Below are 18,967 nucleotides of genomic sequence, written 5' to 3' on the forward strand. Positions count from 1 at the left end.
GGAGGTATGAGTTCTATCATATCTCATTGAGCCCGCTAAGGCACAACATAAGAGTTAACTCCTACTTCTCTTGCAGAGAGATGTTATTTGTTGGAGTGTCAGTGTAGCTCATCCTGTCAGTGGTGGGCCCGACTCGGGAACTGTAATGTTCCTGGTATCTGATGCGTTTTGGGCCACAGGGACGAGATATCACAGCCTCATCCAGTGGCATAGCTCGGAATGGGGCGGGGTGGTGCTTCAATTTGCCGCCCTCCAACATATCTGAATATGTTAACCTATTTAAATAGAAAATTTTAAAATAACGTATAGAGAAAAATGAAGATAAATTTTGGATAGATTTATTCATATACATATATAGAAACGGCAATAATTTTTCACACATTATTTATAAGCATCAACTAGACAAGAATATAGTATAGACGCGCTGCTAAGCCGTGTTCTGATTATTAGTTTTAATATAATTACGCTGTGAAAACAAGAATTAGTATGGTGTATAAGTGATAGGTGGGGATGTTTTCTGCGCAGAGCAAGAACGCATTCGGGTTGATAACGAAACGAAATTATAAATAGTAAAATTAGTTTTTTATCTCTTAGAAATTATCGGTGTAATGTTTGTTTTTGTTGTTGCCTCCTAAATTTTAACTGCTGTGTCCGATGCCGTCTCAAAAGGACAGTCTGAAAATTATTTTTGAAGCATTTGTGGATAACAGAGAATTTCACTTTTGTCATTCGTGAGTGATATTTTTCCGAACCCTGCTGCTTACACACGAATTGTACTGAGCCTTTTTTGGCAATTGTGCCGCCTGGGACGGACTGCCCCCTCCGCCAGCCCCTAGCTATGCCACTGGCCTCATCCTGCTGGAAAATGTCATTGGAATCGTCGTTGAATGGAGAGAACAGCCAGAGTTGCACCATTTTCAAGTTCGAGACCCTGTTTACCGTTGTCTCCCCAACGAAGGAAGGTCCATAAACCTTGGTGAATGGGTCGGCACGGAGCACGTGGACGTTTTTGGTGAATTCTTTTGCAGCGGTGCTGCATGAAGATCCGTGTCTTACCCGTGTTTTGTGCTGCGTTGCATCTTTTGTGGCATTGTCCTGTTTTTATAAATACAGGGGGTCCTCGGGTTACGACGCAGTTTCGTTCCTACAACAGTGATGTAACCTGAATGCTGGCGTAAGTCGAAACACACCCTAGCCTAACACATTTGCAAAATCATAATCTAAAACATAAAAGCACAACTAACCCACAGAAAAAGGAAAAGGACATAAATATACTGTACTGTACGCAGTACTGTAGTATCAGGAAAAAAATGACAAAAAATAAGTTTTCCTTCTGATCTCTTTACAATGTCTAATTTCACTTCCATCGTGATGGCTTTCCTCTTCGAAGCACTACCATCTGAAGACTTTGACTTTCGTTTAGGAGCCATGACAAGGGCCACAAAGTCGGCAAACAAAGCCACACAAACGGAACACTTCCTCCGCGCACAACGGAACTCGTTCACCAACTCCCTCACTCATACGCTGCGTTACTGCGTATTCTTCTGCTGCACGCAACCAAACCACGTAGTCTGTAAGTACGACGCTGTTGTGATGTAAGATTGTGCATATAACTTGATAAATATTTTGTATGTCTTTTATTTGTAATTTAGGCAAAGCAATGTGATTTAGTGTTACATTAGCGAGTGCTTACCCCCCCCCCCACCACCCCCCCAATAGGAATCGGCTTCTCTGAATTTTACGACAGAGTTGGGGGAGGGTGGGTGTGCCTTAAATCAGTTTGGCGAGTGTTTCTCTGCTAAAGTCTTTCAACCCCTGCAAGAAAGCCATAAAGACATATGATCTTGGGGGGTGGCAGGTTTTAAGATGTTGTATTCCTCCATTGGTGTGAAGTATGGCAGTTTGGAATTGGCTTGGATCAGAAGCTTTTAAGTATCATGACGTCCTATTGGCTGTAGGGGTTGGACAGAGAATCTATAAATCTGCTTACTCAACCATATTCTCTCTCTCTCTTTTACTAACCAACATATGATGAAGTATTTCTCTTACTAACATATGATGAAGACCATCACACCATGAACTGAAAGGATAACACAATGGAGACCACAGCTCGGTAGCCATTTTGGAACAGGCATATGGCCTGTTCTGAAGAAAGCTGAGCACCAATGATGCCTTAACTAAAGACATTTTAAATAACTATAAGTCTGTGTGCTGCCTGAAACTACACATCACCATTTAATCAGGTTGTATGGTTGCCAATATTCAAATATACTTTGCATATTGTTTATGAATATTATCAATAATACATTATTTTACTGTATGTGTAACTTAACTCCTGCTTGTCTTTTTACTACACCTAATTGCCTATAGATATAGAAGGGAAGGTGAGGATAAGTTATATACTATAATACCTTTATAAACAGTGGTAAATCAGGGAGATTAGGCATTCTGACAAAGGCTACTTATTAATAATACAATAGAGGAAAGTAGAGCAATATGTTACTCTACCAAGACAAAAAGACGCTAATGGCGTAAACCGAAACGCTCATGTCTCTATTCTTTAAGTTTTTGTGGGAGTGAGCGTTGTAAACTCAAGACGTTGTAACCCGAGGACTCCCTGTAGTCTGCTTGTGTCTGTTTAAACCACACGTGTCGAACTCCAGGCCTGGAGGGTCGCAGTGGCTGCAGGTTTTCATTCCAACCCTTTTCCTAATCAGCGACCAGTTTTCACTTCTAATTAACTCCTTTTCCCTTCCTTTTAATAGCCCTGTTTTTAAGGATTCCATCCTCTGAATTCATTCGTTTCTTCATTAAGTGGCAGCCAAACAGAAATGAGACATTAAACGAGCCAACAGATGACCAGCTAAACTGGGGCTTCAAACTCCAACCAGTTTCTTAATGAGAAGCCAATTCTTGCTGTTAATTAAACCCGTTACTTAATTCCATAGCTTGCTGTTGCTCTCATTCTGCTATAGTAGACATTTCCCAAAGTGTTGATTTTCAGATTATTGACCTGAGAAATTTACCTTACCGAGACCCTCACCTTTCTTTATGTTCAGATAATGTGGTTAGCTGGTCACCTGTTTTCACATTTTGTGTCTCATTATTTTTTGGCTGCTAATTAAGGAAATAGAAAGAACTAAGGGGTCTGAGTCCAGTTAATTAAATCCAAGGCAAATGAAGTTAATTAGCAGGAAAAACAGGTCACTAATTAACAAGGTGGTTAGAATGAAAACCTGCAGGACTGGAGTTCGACACCCCTGGTTTAAACGTTTTTTTCCCATGCAATCGAGGTGGGGGGGGGCGCTGTATATCGCTGTGAAGCCGTGACCCCTTGTGGTATTTTTCCTGTCAGTACATCAACTTCATCCTGTTTATTTTTATTTAAACAAAAGCAGAGGGAGAAGGTGAGAGAGGAGAAAGGAGGGCCATTAGTACACGGACACGCTTCAAAAAATCGCCGGTACAAATCGTCACATGCATTTCTACTGCTTGCTGCTTTTAACGCCGGACATTCGACGATTTCACCATTTCTACAAAACCCCCCGGTTCTGGAACATTCTAATACGGAGAGACTGTTTTTGCTCATTCGGGAAAGGAGCAATGGATCGATTTTACATGTGTTACAATTACTGGAGGACTGTTTCCAATCGGCTGAAGTTCATATTCATTAATCATTTCCTGATTACTTTTCTGGACTTTACGTTTGTTTCGTGTTTTCTTATACTTCTTTAGTGGCTCGTGTGGGGACAAGGGAGGGTCGCAGTTGCATTGTCATTGAATCACTTGTAATTATTGTATAGCGCCTTTCACGTTTTGGCTGTGTGTTGTATTGTGCCTTGAGCATGGGAAAGGCGCTATATAAATGTATTATTATTATAATGGGTTATCTGCGGGGAGGGGGGTTATATTCTATATTGTTCTGTTTTGTACTGTTAACATCGATCCATACCGATAGTTTACAAACTGTTTGCTTATCGTCTGTTTAACTGTCAACTGGGGAAGTAAAAGGGGAACGTTTTTTGTTCGAGGTACGACTTGTCTTATCTAGCGATTCCTCATTTCGTCAGGAGGCCGCAGGTCTTGGTGATGTGGCTGTCGTTCCAGTTACACTGTACTTGGTGGTTTCAAATGCATCTTCTCTGTCCCAGATATCTACGGTCTCTTTTTTAGGCTTGCGTTGCCGTTTTTGTTCGCAAAGAACCAAAACACTTTTTTGCTTTTTTTCCATCAACGTATTTGATGAAACTTGGATGGTTTTCCTATCTCTGTTTAAACTACACTTGAAAACTCTCAGAAATAAAGTCCTTTAAGGAAATTCTTTTTGAAGAACCCTGTATTTAAGTGAAGGTGTGTAAATCTGTCATTTTATAGAAATAACCAGAATAGCTACGCTTGAGGAAAAAGCCATTATTTACGGAGACGGACCTGAATCCGTTTTAAACCGTGTATTAAGTCCTGGATTAATGGGCAGTTTGGTGGCACAGCGGAGATTCTGCTTAACAGCTACAGAGGCCTGCTTTGTGAAGTTGGCATATATGTTTGTGGATTCTCACTGTGGATGTCAGTATCCTCCAATTTCTAGACAAAGTGCACATCAGGTTTAATTAGCAACTCTACATTCATTTCTTCTAGGTCTGTTTTTGTTCAATGGTTTGATAGTGTGACGGGCGGCCGGGTCACATGCCCGGCTGGGACGCCCCAGCGGTATATGGGGAGTAGCCATGGGCTCCTCCGTACCTCCCCTGGGACACTTTGTGGCAGCCTCCCTGGTTGACAATGGTGCCTCAGTTTCCCGCAGGGCTCCATGGGAGATGGAATTCTCTACAACCCTGTGGGGATCTGGGGTGGCCACCAGGGGGTGCTGCATGGATCCTGGAGCCAACCTGGACACCTCTACAGCCCCGCCCAGAAGTGCAATTAGCAAAAGGTGATCAAGCACCTGGAGCACTTCCGGGTGGGCTATGAAAAAGGGTCCGCATCCACCACTCAGGAGGCAGAATCGGGAGGAAGAGGACGAAATTGCCTGGGAGGAGTGGTGGTTTGAGAAGAAAGGGTTGTGTTTTGAGTGCTTTATTTGGGACTGTGTTGTGGCTGGAGGGATTACGGTGAAGATGTGCCCTCTAGCTGAAGAAAAATAAAAGTGCTTGTGTGTTTTTGCACGTGCCTCTGTCAGTCTGTGCCAGGTCGGACGCTATATATCTTGCCTGAAGAAGGGGCCCGAGTTGCCTCGAAAGCTTGCATATTGTAATCTTTTTAGGTAGCCAATAAAAGGTGTCATTTTGCTTGGCTTTTCTCTACATTCAATATAATACAATACAATTTATTTTTGTATAGCCCAAAATCACACAAGAAGTGCCGCAATGGGCTTTAACAGGCCGTGTCTCTTGACAGCCCCCCCAGCCTTGACTCTCTAAGAAGACAAGGAAAAATTCCCAAAAAAAAAAAACCCTTGTAGGGGAAAAAATGGAAGAAACCTCAGGAAAGGCAGTTCAAAAAGAGACCCCTTTCCAGGTAGGTTGGCAATGCAGTGGGTATCAAAAAGAAGGGGGTCAATAAAATACAATATAATACAAAACACAGAACAGAACAAATCCTCAATACAGTATAAAAATAAAAAATTTAGAAGTATGAAGCAGAATTTAACAGTAGATGATATCCCATAAGGGCAGCATGGTGGCGCAGTGGGTAGTGCTGCTGCCTCGCAGTTGGGAGACCTGGGGACCTGGGTTCGCTTCCCGTGTCCTCCCTGCGTGGAGTTTGCATGTTCTCCCCATGTCTGCGTGGGTTTCCTCCCACAGTCCAAAGACATGCAGGTTAGGTGGATTGGCGATTCTAAATTGGCCCTAGTGTGTGCTTGGTGTGTGTGGGTGTGTTTGTGTGTGTCCTGTGGTGGGTTGGCACCCTGCCCGGGATTGGTTCCTGCCTTGTGCCCTGTGTTGGCTGGGATTGGCTCCAACAGACCCCTGTGACCCTGTGTTCGGATTCAGCGGGTTGGAAAATGGACGGATGATATCCCATAATATGATTTGGATTTGCTTAGAGTCCTGGAGACCTCATCCATCAAGCTGCCTCCCCCATTTGGCCATTCCACAGCTGAAACAGCGCTGGGCCAGCCAATCCAATGAAAGGACCCCTCTACCCCACGATTCCTGCGATCCTCCATCAGGGATGACTTTACCTTAGGCAGGCAAAACAACTTGGCAGGTGGGCCGTGGCACCAAGTGCCACATTTGAGTACTGAGAAGAGAAACAGATTAGATGAGGGTTAGTATCCAATTATTACTATCATGTTACTTATGTTTTACTGCTAATGACCAACAACAGAGATGCAGTCTGCACAGTTAATCAGCAGCTCTAGTCAGGGTGTGCTAAACTGAAGTGGTGAGTCCTATTCAGTCATTCACTTGTGCCCCTCCTCAACCCTTTACTGGATCACCTCTCAATATTTAGCATTCTAACGGGTGGGGGGAGGGGGGGCGCATTATTGGGCATAAGGCAGGAATCGTTCCCATCCTGCATGCCCACTTAATTTAGGGCACACACACTCTCAGAAGGCAGGAATCGGTCCCATCCTGCATGCCCGCTTAATTTAGGGCACACACACTCTCTCAGAAGGCATATTTAATATCAGTTAAATGCTTTTAAGCCCAGGACAGTCGGCTTTGTCTAGACGGAGTCCGTGTCACCTGCTGTGCCCACACATTACTCAGCATCGCTCCTCTGTAATTACAGCTTAGTTTGAATCCAGCTGATGTGGCATGACTACACAACTTACTTGAGGTAGATGAGCGTGACGGGACCCGGACAGTCATGTGCAGGGCAACAGGCGCCTGCTGGGAACGAAGCGAGGAGGACGGCTTGAGGTTTCTACTTCAATGACAAAGACACGTTGACTCATGAGAGCTCTGCTTACAAATGTTGGCTAAAAAGACGAGACCGCTTCCACGTGTGAAGTGAAGGTGTACTTTGTTTATTTATTCATTTTTGTATCATTTGAATACTCATGATGATATTCTTTTCTTTGCACAGGTGCTTCTCCTAATCCTGATCGTACTAATCATTGGGCTGTTGTTTGGATTGAGAACTCGCTGTAAAGGTAAATAAGACGACAAGTTAATTTTAACATTTGTTTTATTTGTTTAGTAGTTGACCTGCCTGACATTACCCAGGGTGTAAAAAATGGTGATGTGAAAAGGTAAAGAGTTGTGACAATTTATGTCCTAGTACTCCTTCACATTTTCGTTATGGTGCAGCCTTAAAACTAAAATAATTTTGATTCATTTTTTCCCTCTCACATTACCAGAACTTGGATTTCTCTAACTTTTAGATGTTTCTGCTTACAGATGAACAGTACTCTTGTTCCAAATCCCGCTGTGGAGAAACGAGTACCCCGACTTCTTTCTTTTGCTCCTGTGCTGCTGATTGTTTAGACCGGGGAGCCTGCTGTACAAATTACAATAAAGTATGTCAAGGTAAGAATCACGAGATTGCCAAGGGAAAAATACACGGTAATGGAATATCCCCCCAATCTCTGACCACACGAGGGGAAAATAGGAAGCAGACCACAGACATCAAAAGGTTTGGGGCAGCCCACCTGTATATTGTGCCTTGGCTGTAAATGGGTTGAAATTGATTGTGATGTTCACAGGTTTGAGTCCACAACAGAACTGAATGTAATACAAAAGGATGACGACTTTAAAGCCCGAGGCCAGAAGTGGCGTCGTTGGAATCGGAATCGGAACCGGAAGTGACGTATTCTGGACTGGAAGTGACGTCATCACTGGTGCTAGAACCAGAAGTGATGTCATCACTGGCTCCAGGACTTATCGAGATTTCCCGTGAATGTTCTGCAGAACATTAAGAAAGAGAGTTAGTGCGGAGTTGGTCTCGTCCGTTACGGGAGATGGACATCTGAAGCGAAACTCCGTTCACAGCAGTGTTAATTTTTTCTTATGTTTTTAATCATCCCGAGGTATCCTGTATTTACCCAACCCAAGGGGCTTCTGTTACAGTGTATGCAAGCATATATAAACATGAGCGATAAGAAAGGGGCTCAGAAACAACAACATTTATTTATATAGCACATTTTTATACAAAAACTAGCTCAAAGTGCTTTACATAATGAAGAAAAGAAAAATAAGACAAAATAAGAAATTAAAATAAGACATTAGTTAACATAGAAAAAGAGTAAGGTCCGATGGCCAGGGGGGGACAGAAAAAACAAAAAAAAAAACCTCCAGGTGGCTGGAGAAAAAAATAAAATCTGCTGGGGTTCCAGGCCACGAGACCACCCAATCCCCTTGTGACACAGACTACGAATGCCGTGAATGTAATTACCCCGATCGACATGCTGTCAAATAAACGAACCACACGCCGTGGCGCAACGTTGGGGGCTTCGCCTCTGGCGCTGACGTCCGAGGTTCGATTCCCGAGAGGGAGTGCAGTGAGTGTGTACGCCTGATGAGCCCAGAATTAGGGCGAAACTCGTGTTGCGTACTCTTTGCATTATTTGACAGTAAACTATTTCAACCATATTGCATACATACATATACATTTTATATATATAATATATATATATATATATATAATATATATATTTATATATACACACACACACATATAAAGTTATAGATGACAAAGATGAATGTCACAGTCGGCCTGTGATCTAGCGCTCGTAGTTGGCTCATGATGCTTTTCTGACGACCAATGATGTCTTCCTCCTTCCTTCCTTACTTCCTTACTCGCTTACTATATCGCTCCTCAGACGAGGCATATTTATTCTAAAATTGTACCGGGGGGTTTGCAAGATGTGATTGTTAGATATTCTGATTGGCTGGCTGTCAATATTATGAATGAATTCACTGTCCGTTTTCACAAACAATAAAACGTTTAATGTTCTCTGAGGTGTCACTATGTCTTCCTTCCCCAGGCTGTAAAATAATTGGATGTCCCTTCTTTCTCAGGTTATAAAGTGAGCCTCCAGCATGTCTTTTTCTTTCTTTGATGGAACAGCTGTTTTAAAAGTGAGATATACTGTAGCTGGGAAGAAGACATGCTTTGATTTTTCCTGAATGTAGTTCATCTGTTGTCTTGAACAAAATATGATGGAAATATAAACCAAAATAAATATATAGATTTTGTACCCCACAACACCGTTGAAGATCGATTTGAAATCCTAAATAATCTACGGCGACCTCAGCATTAACATTTGCAATGTGTTTTGTAATGCAAGTGGTATTGCATTTGTCATTCCAACAGATGGTTTTTATCACAATAATTTCTGATGCGCTATGGTAAAAGTTTTACCGAAGATTTTTCTGGAATAAGTTGGTGCTCCATTCGATATATTAGTCCATCAGTAACAAAATGTTCGACCTCCACTGGAATGCTAACAGGACGGTCGCCCAATGTGGGGCAACTCTGGACACTTCTTTATTACTGTAAATTAATATACATAACAAAAGTGGACCAAGTCTGTTTTAACAGCTTTTGTTGTGTCCTTTTTGTTTCCTTGTAAAAAGGTAAAGCCTCTTGGATGGAAGAGGAATGTGAAGACACTGAAGAACCCCAGTGCCCCCCAGGGTAAGTGCTAACCTCCTGAAACGCCGTAGAATGGCGCTGAAAGAATCTCGTGGTCCTCCGTACACGTGACAATAATGACCTGATAAACCTGTATATACTGTAGTACTGTGATGTGCTAGGACCGTTGATTTGGCAGTTCAAGGAATTGAAGTGACGGTTTTGGTCTGGCCGCTGTTGAGTAAAGAACCTCAGCCATGTATGGTTAGGGAGGAGACCTGCATGTGGAGTCTGTGAGAGGCCAAAGTGGTGTTACGTCTCCACAAATGGATGAAAACCGCTTGGCACAAAACTCACATCTTTATCTTTAATGACAGCGATTGTGTGGTTCACACACACAACATGAATCTGTTTTTACATAGGATTCAGAGTACAAGAAGAGGGAGGCTTTGGGTCAGACGTATTCATGATTTTGTTTTTTGCAGCATCAGTTGTTTCATCCACTAGATGGCAGCAGAATTCTGCCATAAGCATTAGTTGGGCTTAACACTCTATATATACGGGATCATAACAGAGACACTCGGGGTAAACCATTTTTTTATACGAAATTTCAAGCCTGAGAGAAGCTTAGGATTAATGCTAATATGGCTAAAAACTTAACCCCATGTTGGGCCTGATAACTTCTTGTTATTCTCATCACTTGATGTAACTAATGATGGTTTCAGTTTGTTCTAAAACTGACTTTATGGCTTTTTATTTACACACCATTGTGTGTACTGGCTGAAGGCTTCATCCTATTCTTCAATACTGATAAGTTACCATACAGTGGCAAAATGTTCTTTTTTTTTTTTTGCTTTTTTAAAACCGTCCCCTTCGGGGTTAACCATTTTTACATAGTATTCCAAGCCCAAGAGAGGTTTCTGTTAGGAATATTCATTATTTTTTGCAGTGACATGTTTTATCCTCTAGATCAGAGGTGGGCAAAGTCCTTCCTGGAGGGTCGCAGTGGCTGCAGGTTTTTGTTCCAACCCAGTTGCTTAATAAGAAGCTCTTATTGCTCAAGTTAAGACATCTGCTTCATTTTAGTGGTCTTGCTCGTTAAGATTTTGAACTCTCTTATTGCTTCTTTTAGTCTTAAACAGCTGTATTCTCGGTTTTTAATGGCTCCTTATTAGCAATAAGATGCAAATGAGAAAAGAAGCCATCATTTTGCCATTTAGCTTGTTACCATTGACACCTGTGTGTATTTATCGTGCACTATTGGGTTTAATGAAATACTTGGAAGGAACGTGAAGAGAAAAAAGTGAAGGACTGAGTATTACTCATCCATTTAGCCTTCAGATCATTTGGATGATATCCTTAAAGAGGAAAGGAGCTGACATTGCAAAGTTTAAGCACAAACAAGCCATGAAATTGAATTATTTTCTAACTAAGCAGCTGGGTTTGAGCAAAAACCTGCGGCCAATGCAGCCCCCAAGGATTTACATTGTCCACCCCTGCTCTAGATGGTAGCAGATTACTGTCCTGAGCGTTATTCAAGTTTAACACTGCACACCATAACAGTTTTTTCCCCCCCAAGTCAGACTCGGGGTTAACCGTTTTTACATAGAATTTCAAGCCTGAGAGAGGCTTAGGGTTAATGCTAAGGAAGTTCAGACTTTATAATTGTTTTTCAGGTCATAGAAAGAAGTAGCTTTGCAGTCCATGTGTTGGATTTAGTAGCTCATTGATGCTGGCAAAGACCTGCTTTTTTTTTTTTTTTTTTTTATTTTATATTTTTATTTTATTAATTTTCATTGTAATCATTCCATACAAACAGATCAATTTATAACCCAACAAATTTAAAAACAAATCAAACCCCATCCCTGAGAAGGAGAGCTTAGCTAAAGGAAAATTTCTTTAAGCTTTTTAATAAGGCAACATTAGACAAAAGAAGGGGAGAAGTAAATATCTATATAAATAAGAGATGGAGAAGGGAGTTAAATGCAATAATAGTTAATTCTCTTATTCTAAAATAATATTGATTAAATCCTGCCAAGTTTTGAAAAAATTTTGTACAGATCCTCTAACTGAAAATTTGATTTTTTCCAATTTCAAATAATATAAAACATCAGTTTCCCACTGACTTATAAGAGGAGAATTAGGATTCTTCCAATTTAACAAAATAAGTCTGCGTGCCAAGAGTGTAGTGAATGCAATCACCGTTTGTTTGTCCTTCTCCAATTCAAGTTCATCTGGAAGGACACCAAACACAGCTGTTAGTGGGTTAGGAGGGATTGTGATACTAAGGCTGTCTGAGAGGCACTTAAAAATTTTTTTCCAAAATGATGTTAGTTTGGTGCAGGCCCAGAACATGTGACCCAGTGAGGCAGGAGCTTGGTTGCAGCGCTCGCAGGTTGGATCCTGGCCTGGAAACATTTTGGACAGTTTTAAGCGAGACAGATGAGCTCGATATATAATTTTTAGTTGAATAATTCTATGCTTTGCGCATATAGAACTCGAGTGAATTCTCTGCTTTGCTACCTTCCACTCCTTTTCTGATATATTGATTAAGAGATCTTCTTCCCAATGTCCTCTTGGATCTTTGAAAGGTAGGGACTCTAATAAGATTTTATATATTGCGGAAATAGTGTTTGTTTCCTCGGAATTGAGCAGTATTTTTTCCAGCATTTTGGAGGGTGCAAGGTGGGGGAAATCGGGCAATTTCTGTTTAACAAAATTTCTAATTTGAAGATAGTAAAAGAAATGTGTAGCTGGGAGGTTAAATTTTGAACGTAATTGTTCAAAAGATGTAAATATGTTGTCTATATAAAGATCTCTGAGCATTTTAATCCCAAAACTTTTCCAGGTATTAAAAACTGGATATACTTGCGAAGGTTGAAAGAGGTGGTTCCCTTGCAGAGGTGCCACTGATAAAAGATTTTCCATCTTAAAATGCTTCCTAATTTGGTTCCATATTCTGAGTGAGTAAAGCACAATTGGGTTATTAGTATATTTGCGATAACTTTCATTTATTGGAGAGCAGAGCAGGGAATATAAAGAAGTACTACAGGATTTTACTTCTATTGCAGACCAAGCCTGTGTATGTGCATTTATTTGTGTCCAGGTTTTTATGGCTTGTATGTTTGCTGCCCAGTAATAAAACTGAAAATTAGGTAAAGCCATGCCACCGTCTGCCTGAGGTCTTTGTAGGGTCGCTCTTCGGATACGTGGGTGTTTTGAGTTCCAAATGAATGAGGTTATTATTGAATCTAACTGTTTAAAAAACGATTTATTGATATATATTGAAATGTTTTGAAATAAAAAGAGAAGTTTAGGAAGGATATTCATCTTAACAATGTTAATTCTTCCGGCTAGAGTGAGATGAAGGGGTTGACCATCTATGCAAGTCTTGCTTAATTTTTTCCATACAGACGCCAAAATTTTGTTGATAAAGAGCTTTATGTTTACTTGTGATATTTACCCCTAGGTATTTAAACTGATCTGCTATGGTAAAAGGTAGGGTGTCTAATATTATATGCTTGTGAGTTCACTGGAAAGAGTATACTTTTATTCAGATTAATTCTAAGACCAGATATCTTTTGAAATTCTGTTAGTGCTGTTAAAACAGCAGGGACAGTGTTTTCTGGGTCCGATATATATAAGACCATATCATCTGCATATAGAGAAATTTTCTGTTCCAGTCCTTCTCTGACAATCCCCTTTATCTGATGAGAATTTCGGCAGTGAACCGCCAGTGGTTCAATTGCGATTGCAAACAACAGTGGCGACAAGGGACATCCTTGTCTGGTACCACGTTCTAGTTTAAAGTAGTCTGAGCAAATTTTATTAATACAAACTGAAGCTTCTGGACTGGTATACAGTAGTTTAATCCAAGCACAAATATTCGGGCCAAATCCAAATTTCTCCAATGCAGTGAAAAGGTAATTCCATTCGATCATGTCAAATGCCTTTTCTGCATCTAATGATAGTAATATCTCTGGGGTGTTTGATTTTGCTGGTGAATATATAACATTAAACAAGCGTCGGAGATTTGAAGATAGATGTCGGCCTTTAATAAATCCAGTTTGATCTTGTGATATTACCGAGGGCAGCACTTTCTCCATCCTTCTAGCTAGGATTTTTGAGAGTATCTTAACATCATTATTCAGGAGTGAAATTGGTCTATATGATGCACATTGTTACAAGTCCTTATTTTGTTTAGGAAAGACGGTGATTAATGCTTGTCGAAATGTTTGAGGTAGTATTTGGTGGTCTTTAGCTTCTGTAAATGTTACCAATAAGAGTGGAGCTAGCTGAGTGGAGAATTTCTTATAAAACTCTACGGGGTAACCATCAGGGCCTGATGATTTCCCGCTTTGTAGTGACTTTATAGCGTCTAGTAATTCTGTTAGCGTTAGAGGTTTATCTAGTTCCTCAGCACTTAAAGCATCTATTTGTGGTATTTGTGAATTATCCAGAAATGCATTAGATTGCGTGTTGTCTTCTTTGGGCTCAGTGGAATATAAAGACTTATAGTAATCTCTAAATGTGTGCATTATTTTATTATGGTCGATGATTTCTTCTCCATTCTTGTTGGTGATTACTGGTATTGCATTGTGAACTTCTTGTTTATGAATTTGTTGAGCTAAAAGCTTATTAGCTTTTTCTCCGTGTTCATAGTAATGCTGTCTAGACTTATAAATAAGTTGTTCAGTTTCTTTAGTTGTTAAGATGTTAAGTTCTGTATGCAGGGCCTGCCTTTTCCTGTGAAGAGCTTCACTTGGACGCCTGGCTTGTTCTTCATCTATTCTAGTAATTTCATTTCTTAGCTCTGACACTTTCTTGGTTTCTAATTTATTTCTATGGGAAAGATATGAAATAATCTGGCCTCTTAGGAAGGCCTTTAGAGTTTCCCAGAGTGTTCCTGCAGAAACCTCTGTAGACATGTTTGTCTCTAGGAAGAAGCTGATTTGTTTGGATATAAATTCTGTGCAGTTCTCGTCTGCCAATAAAAGAGGGTTAAGACGCCATCTGCGAGGTGAGTACGAGGGGCTTATTGATTTTAGCTCCAAGACTAGAGGGGCATGGTCAGAGATAACAATTGTGTCATATTTGCATGATTTAATTGTAGGCAGGAAATTATTATCTATAAAAAAATAATCAATTCTGCCTGCCTTTTAAAAGACGTGGACTCGATAACATCATCAATTGTACGCTCTCCTCTTCTTCTTCTTCTTCTTCTATTTCAGGTTTTCCCAGCCGCCTGTAATCCTTTTCTCTTTGGATGGCTTCAGATCTGAATATCTGGAAAGAAAGACTATTAAAGTTCCGGCAATTAAAAAATTAAGTAAGTATGGTTTTTGTGTGTCATGCATACTCGGCGTCGTGTGGAGATAAAAATTCTGTAAAGTGTTTAAGAGGATCTGCTTTGTTGAAATTCATGAAAGAGTGATGGTTATGATCTGTGCCTTTTTATAATGCTTCGACCTTTTCCCGGCTGATGTCGCTATTTGTCACCACCAAAGAGTCGGATAGCAGGTCAACCTCAAAACGCACTCGGACCCCTTCCTGCGATACTGATACGATACCTAATATAAATTACACAATCTCTGCACAATAACCGTGAGAAACAGACCAGGTGAAAATAACTGTGTTAGTCTTACAGTAGTAAAGTATTCACAGCACATCACTTTTTCCACCTTTTGTTATGTTACAGCCTTATTCCAAAATAGATTAAATTCATTTTTTTCCTCAGAATTCTACACACAACACCCCATAATGACAACATGAAAAAAGTTTACTTGAGGTTTTTGCAAATTTATTAAAAATTAAAAAATTGAGAAAGCACATGTACATAAGTATTCACAGCCTTTGTCGTGAAGCTCGGAATTGAGCTCCGGTGCATCCTGTTTCCCCTGATCATCCTGGAGATATTTCTGCAGCTTCATTGGAGTCCACCTGTGGTAAATTCAGTTGATTGGACATGATGTGGAAAGGCACACACCTGTCTATATAAGGTCCCACAGTTGACAGTTCATGCTGCTTTGAAGGTCCCAATGAGCACAGTGGCCTCCATCATCCGTAAGTGGAAGAAGTTCGAAACCACCAGGACTCTTCCTAGAGCTGGCCGACCATCTAAACTGAGCGATCGGGGGAGAAGGGCCTTAGTCAGGGAGGTGACCAAGAACCCGATGGTCACTCTGTCAGAGCTCCAGAGGTCCTCTGTGGAGAGAGGAGAACCTTCCAGAAGGACAACCATCTCTGCAGCAATCCACCAATCAGGCCTGTATGGTAGAGTGGCCAGACGGAAGCCACTCCTCAGTAAAAGGCACATGGCAGCCCACCTGGAGTTTGCCAAAAGGCACCTGAAGGACTCTCAGACCATGAGAAAGAAAATTCTCTGGTCTGATGAGACAAAGATTGAACTCTTTGGTGTGAGTGCCAGGCGTCACGTTTGGAGGAAACCTGGCACCATCCCTACAGTGAAGCATGGTGGTGGCAGCATCATGCTGCGGGGATGTTTTTCAGCTGCAGGAACTGAGAGACTAGTCAGGATAAAGGGAAAGATGACTGCAGCAAAGTACAGAGACATCCTGGATGAAAACCTGCTCTTGACCTCAGACTGGGGCGACGGTTCATCTGTTAGCAGGACAACGACCCTAAGTACACGTCCTGAAGCCACTCCTTTGATATCTTGGCTAACTCTATGAATGTCCTTGAGTGGCCCAGCCAGAGCCCAGACTTGAACCCGATTGAACATCTCTGGAGAGATCTTAAAATGGCTGTGCACCGACGCTTCCCATCCAACCTGATGGAGCTTGAGAGGTGCTGCAAAGAGGAATGGGCGAAACTGGCCAAGGATAGGTGTGCCAAGCTTGTGGCATCATATTCAACAAGACTTGAGGCTGGAATTGCTGCCAAATGTGCATTGACAAAGTATTGAACAAAGGCTGTGAATACTTATGTACATGGGATTTCTCGGTTTTATTTTTAATTAAAAATGGCAACAACCAAATTTGTGAGTGCACCTCCCTCAACCCACATCTGCACAAATACAGCATGTAAATAACTAAAAAGAGCAAAAACAACCCTTTGCCCCAGACAAACCTCAAAATCCAGGCAGTTTCCAGACACTTATAATATGAGTCCATTTTCCTTGTTCTCTCCCCCCACCAGAGTCTCCAAACGTGTTACTCCAGAGAAGCAAGCATTGCTCTTATCTCACCCACTTTAATTTCTCCTGACTTGCCCATCCGTTGATACTTTAGAGTGGGTCGGCCGACAAAGTCTTCGAGGTGGCCACCTCCGTAAGCGGGCGAGGCAATCCTTTCTGTGACCATGGATAGTCAACGTTGTAACGGCCGACCCCTTACCCAGACTGGCCACTACACTACCAAGACTAAAACCTGGAATACCTGAGGTTTCTTGCTCTAATAACAAGCCGTACTCCTTACAAGATGTCTTATTTTCTCGACACGACAAAATAACCAGAGACCGTAAACGGATATGTCAAATTAAACACAGGTATATTCAATATATCATTCAATAATAAATATGTTTAAGAGTGCGCAAATTACCACTTATCCCCAAAACACCAGTGACTAATTAATATATATACAGTATATTAACACAAATATTTACAATAAACCCTCCCTTGCCCCCAAACACTTAACAAAAGTACACAACACAAATACAAACATAGATCTGATAAACATGGCAGTTGAAAATGTAGTGAATCCCAAAATAAAGTCCAGCGGTACAGAAACTGGCTGTGGTGTTATGGTGCTTCCTCCCGACGACAAAACGACCTCACCGTAATGACTGGAATGACTTCAACCCCAGGGTTTCTCTGCTCTCGCTGATCGGTAGATGGCTGAATGATCGGTAGATGAAAAGGCAGACAGTGGAATGAAGCAATGAATAGCAGTAATGAGTTTGTAGATGGTTGGATAAATTGTCGTCTTTTCTTTTCGTCTTTCTCTCCGCCTCTCTGTTGCCTCTCGCTCCTCTTTTTTTAGATGTAAAATGTCCCGGATGTGATTGGTATGTAAACAGGTGTTTTCCGTCCTGGGGCTGCGGTCTCTCTCCATCATCCTTCCCCTCTGTACTTACGGGGACAACATTTACTGACGCACACATAACGGACAGTAAACAGGACTTGGCACACACACAGAATATACTATTACTATGTAGCCCCGCTACAACATTTGCCACTTTTTGTCGTTGTCTTTAACTGTACCCTGGTGTCCTTTTCCCATGACAATTCTTGGAAACCACAGCAACAGACCACACACCCACGATTCCCAACCAAGGTCTTCTTTACAACCGTCAGTCCAATGTGCCTGATTTTTTTGCCCCCCCAACCAATATGATTGTTAAGGGTGCATAGGCAGCTACAGGGTTAACACTGAGGACGGCTAAGAGACAAAAGCAAAATCAAATAGCATTTATGCTAGGGACTGGACTAGTGATGGTGTATGAACGTCTGAAGGTGTGTGTGAACTATATGTAATAGAAATGTCAGCCCACCCCGTTTTAAGAATATGACCCTGAGTGAGATGCAGTTCAAACCAATAGATAGATAGATACTTTATTAATCCCAATGGGAATAGGTGAGTTGCCATTGGCTTTGACCCTGGATGAAGCGGTTGTTTCAAAATAGGCCATTGTTCTTTGTTTCCCAACTTTGAAGGCATTGTGCGCTGGCCACTTGCACCTTTTTCAAAGATGTGACTCGCTGGGTTTCTTTTGCACCTCAGAGTTCTCTTATACAAAATTGAAGAGCCAGATACATTGGCGTTGCTCTTGAGCTTGGTATTCAGCAGGGAACTGACTGGTTCCATCTTAGGTCTCCACCCCAGCTACCCCACTCCATTGTCCCCTAACCTTCTTTAAGCCCTCCAAACCCACAAACCCACCTTCTCTTTCTTAAACCAGATAGACCCACACACCCCATGATTGGGTGGTAATCAGTTCAGGCCATCTTGCAGTGCCCAAGACTCTCCAGCTTGCAAAGCGTGGAAGGTAATCAAGATTACTGTATTACTCCCACCTCCTTTTAATTCAAGTAATTTTGGCTGCTCCTGTTTGGGGTCGCCATAGTGGATCATCTGTTTCCATATCTTCCTGTCCTCATCATCTTGATCTGTCACACCCATTACCCTGCACATCCCCTCTCACCACATCCATAAACCTTCTCTTAGGCCTTGCTCTTGTCTGGCAGCTCTGTCCTTAGAACCCTTCACTCATTATACCCAGCATCTTTCCTCTGAACATGTCCAAACCAACGCAATCTCGCCCCTCTGACTTTGTCTCCAAACTGTCCAACCTGAGCTGATCCTCTAATGTCCTCATTTCTAATCTTGTCCATCCTCGTCACACCCAATGCAAATCTTAGCATCTTTAACTCTGCCACCTCCAGCTCTGTCCCCTGTGCCACCGTCTCCAAAACATATAACATGCT

General features: G+C 41.6%; 1 protein-coding gene across 1 annotated transcript in view; it reads left to right on the top strand.

Annotated features, from left to right (window-relative positions):
• Positions 1-18,967, top strand: part of LOC114666266 (ectonucleotide pyrophosphatase/phosphodiesterase family member 1-like) — a 122,939-nt gene that overhangs the window by 46,899 nt on the left and 57,073 nt on the right. The window contains exons 2-5 of the mRNA XM_028821044.2: positions 7,033-7,099; positions 7,347-7,475; positions 9,525-9,585; positions 14,754-14,851. Coding sequence (XP_028676877.2) covers positions 7,033-7,099; positions 7,347-7,475; positions 9,525-9,585; positions 14,754-14,851 — 355 coding nt within the window. The remainder of the gene's footprint in view (positions 1-7,032; positions 7,100-7,346; positions 7,476-9,524; positions 9,586-14,753; positions 14,852-18,967) is intronic.

This window comes from Erpetoichthys calabaricus, chromosome 15 (genome assembly GCF_900747795.2).
Source record: "Erpetoichthys calabaricus chromosome 15, fErpCal1.3, whole genome shotgun sequence".
Classification (NCBI taxonomy): domain Eukaryota; kingdom Metazoa; phylum Chordata; class Cladistia; order Polypteriformes; family Polypteridae; genus Erpetoichthys; species Erpetoichthys calabaricus.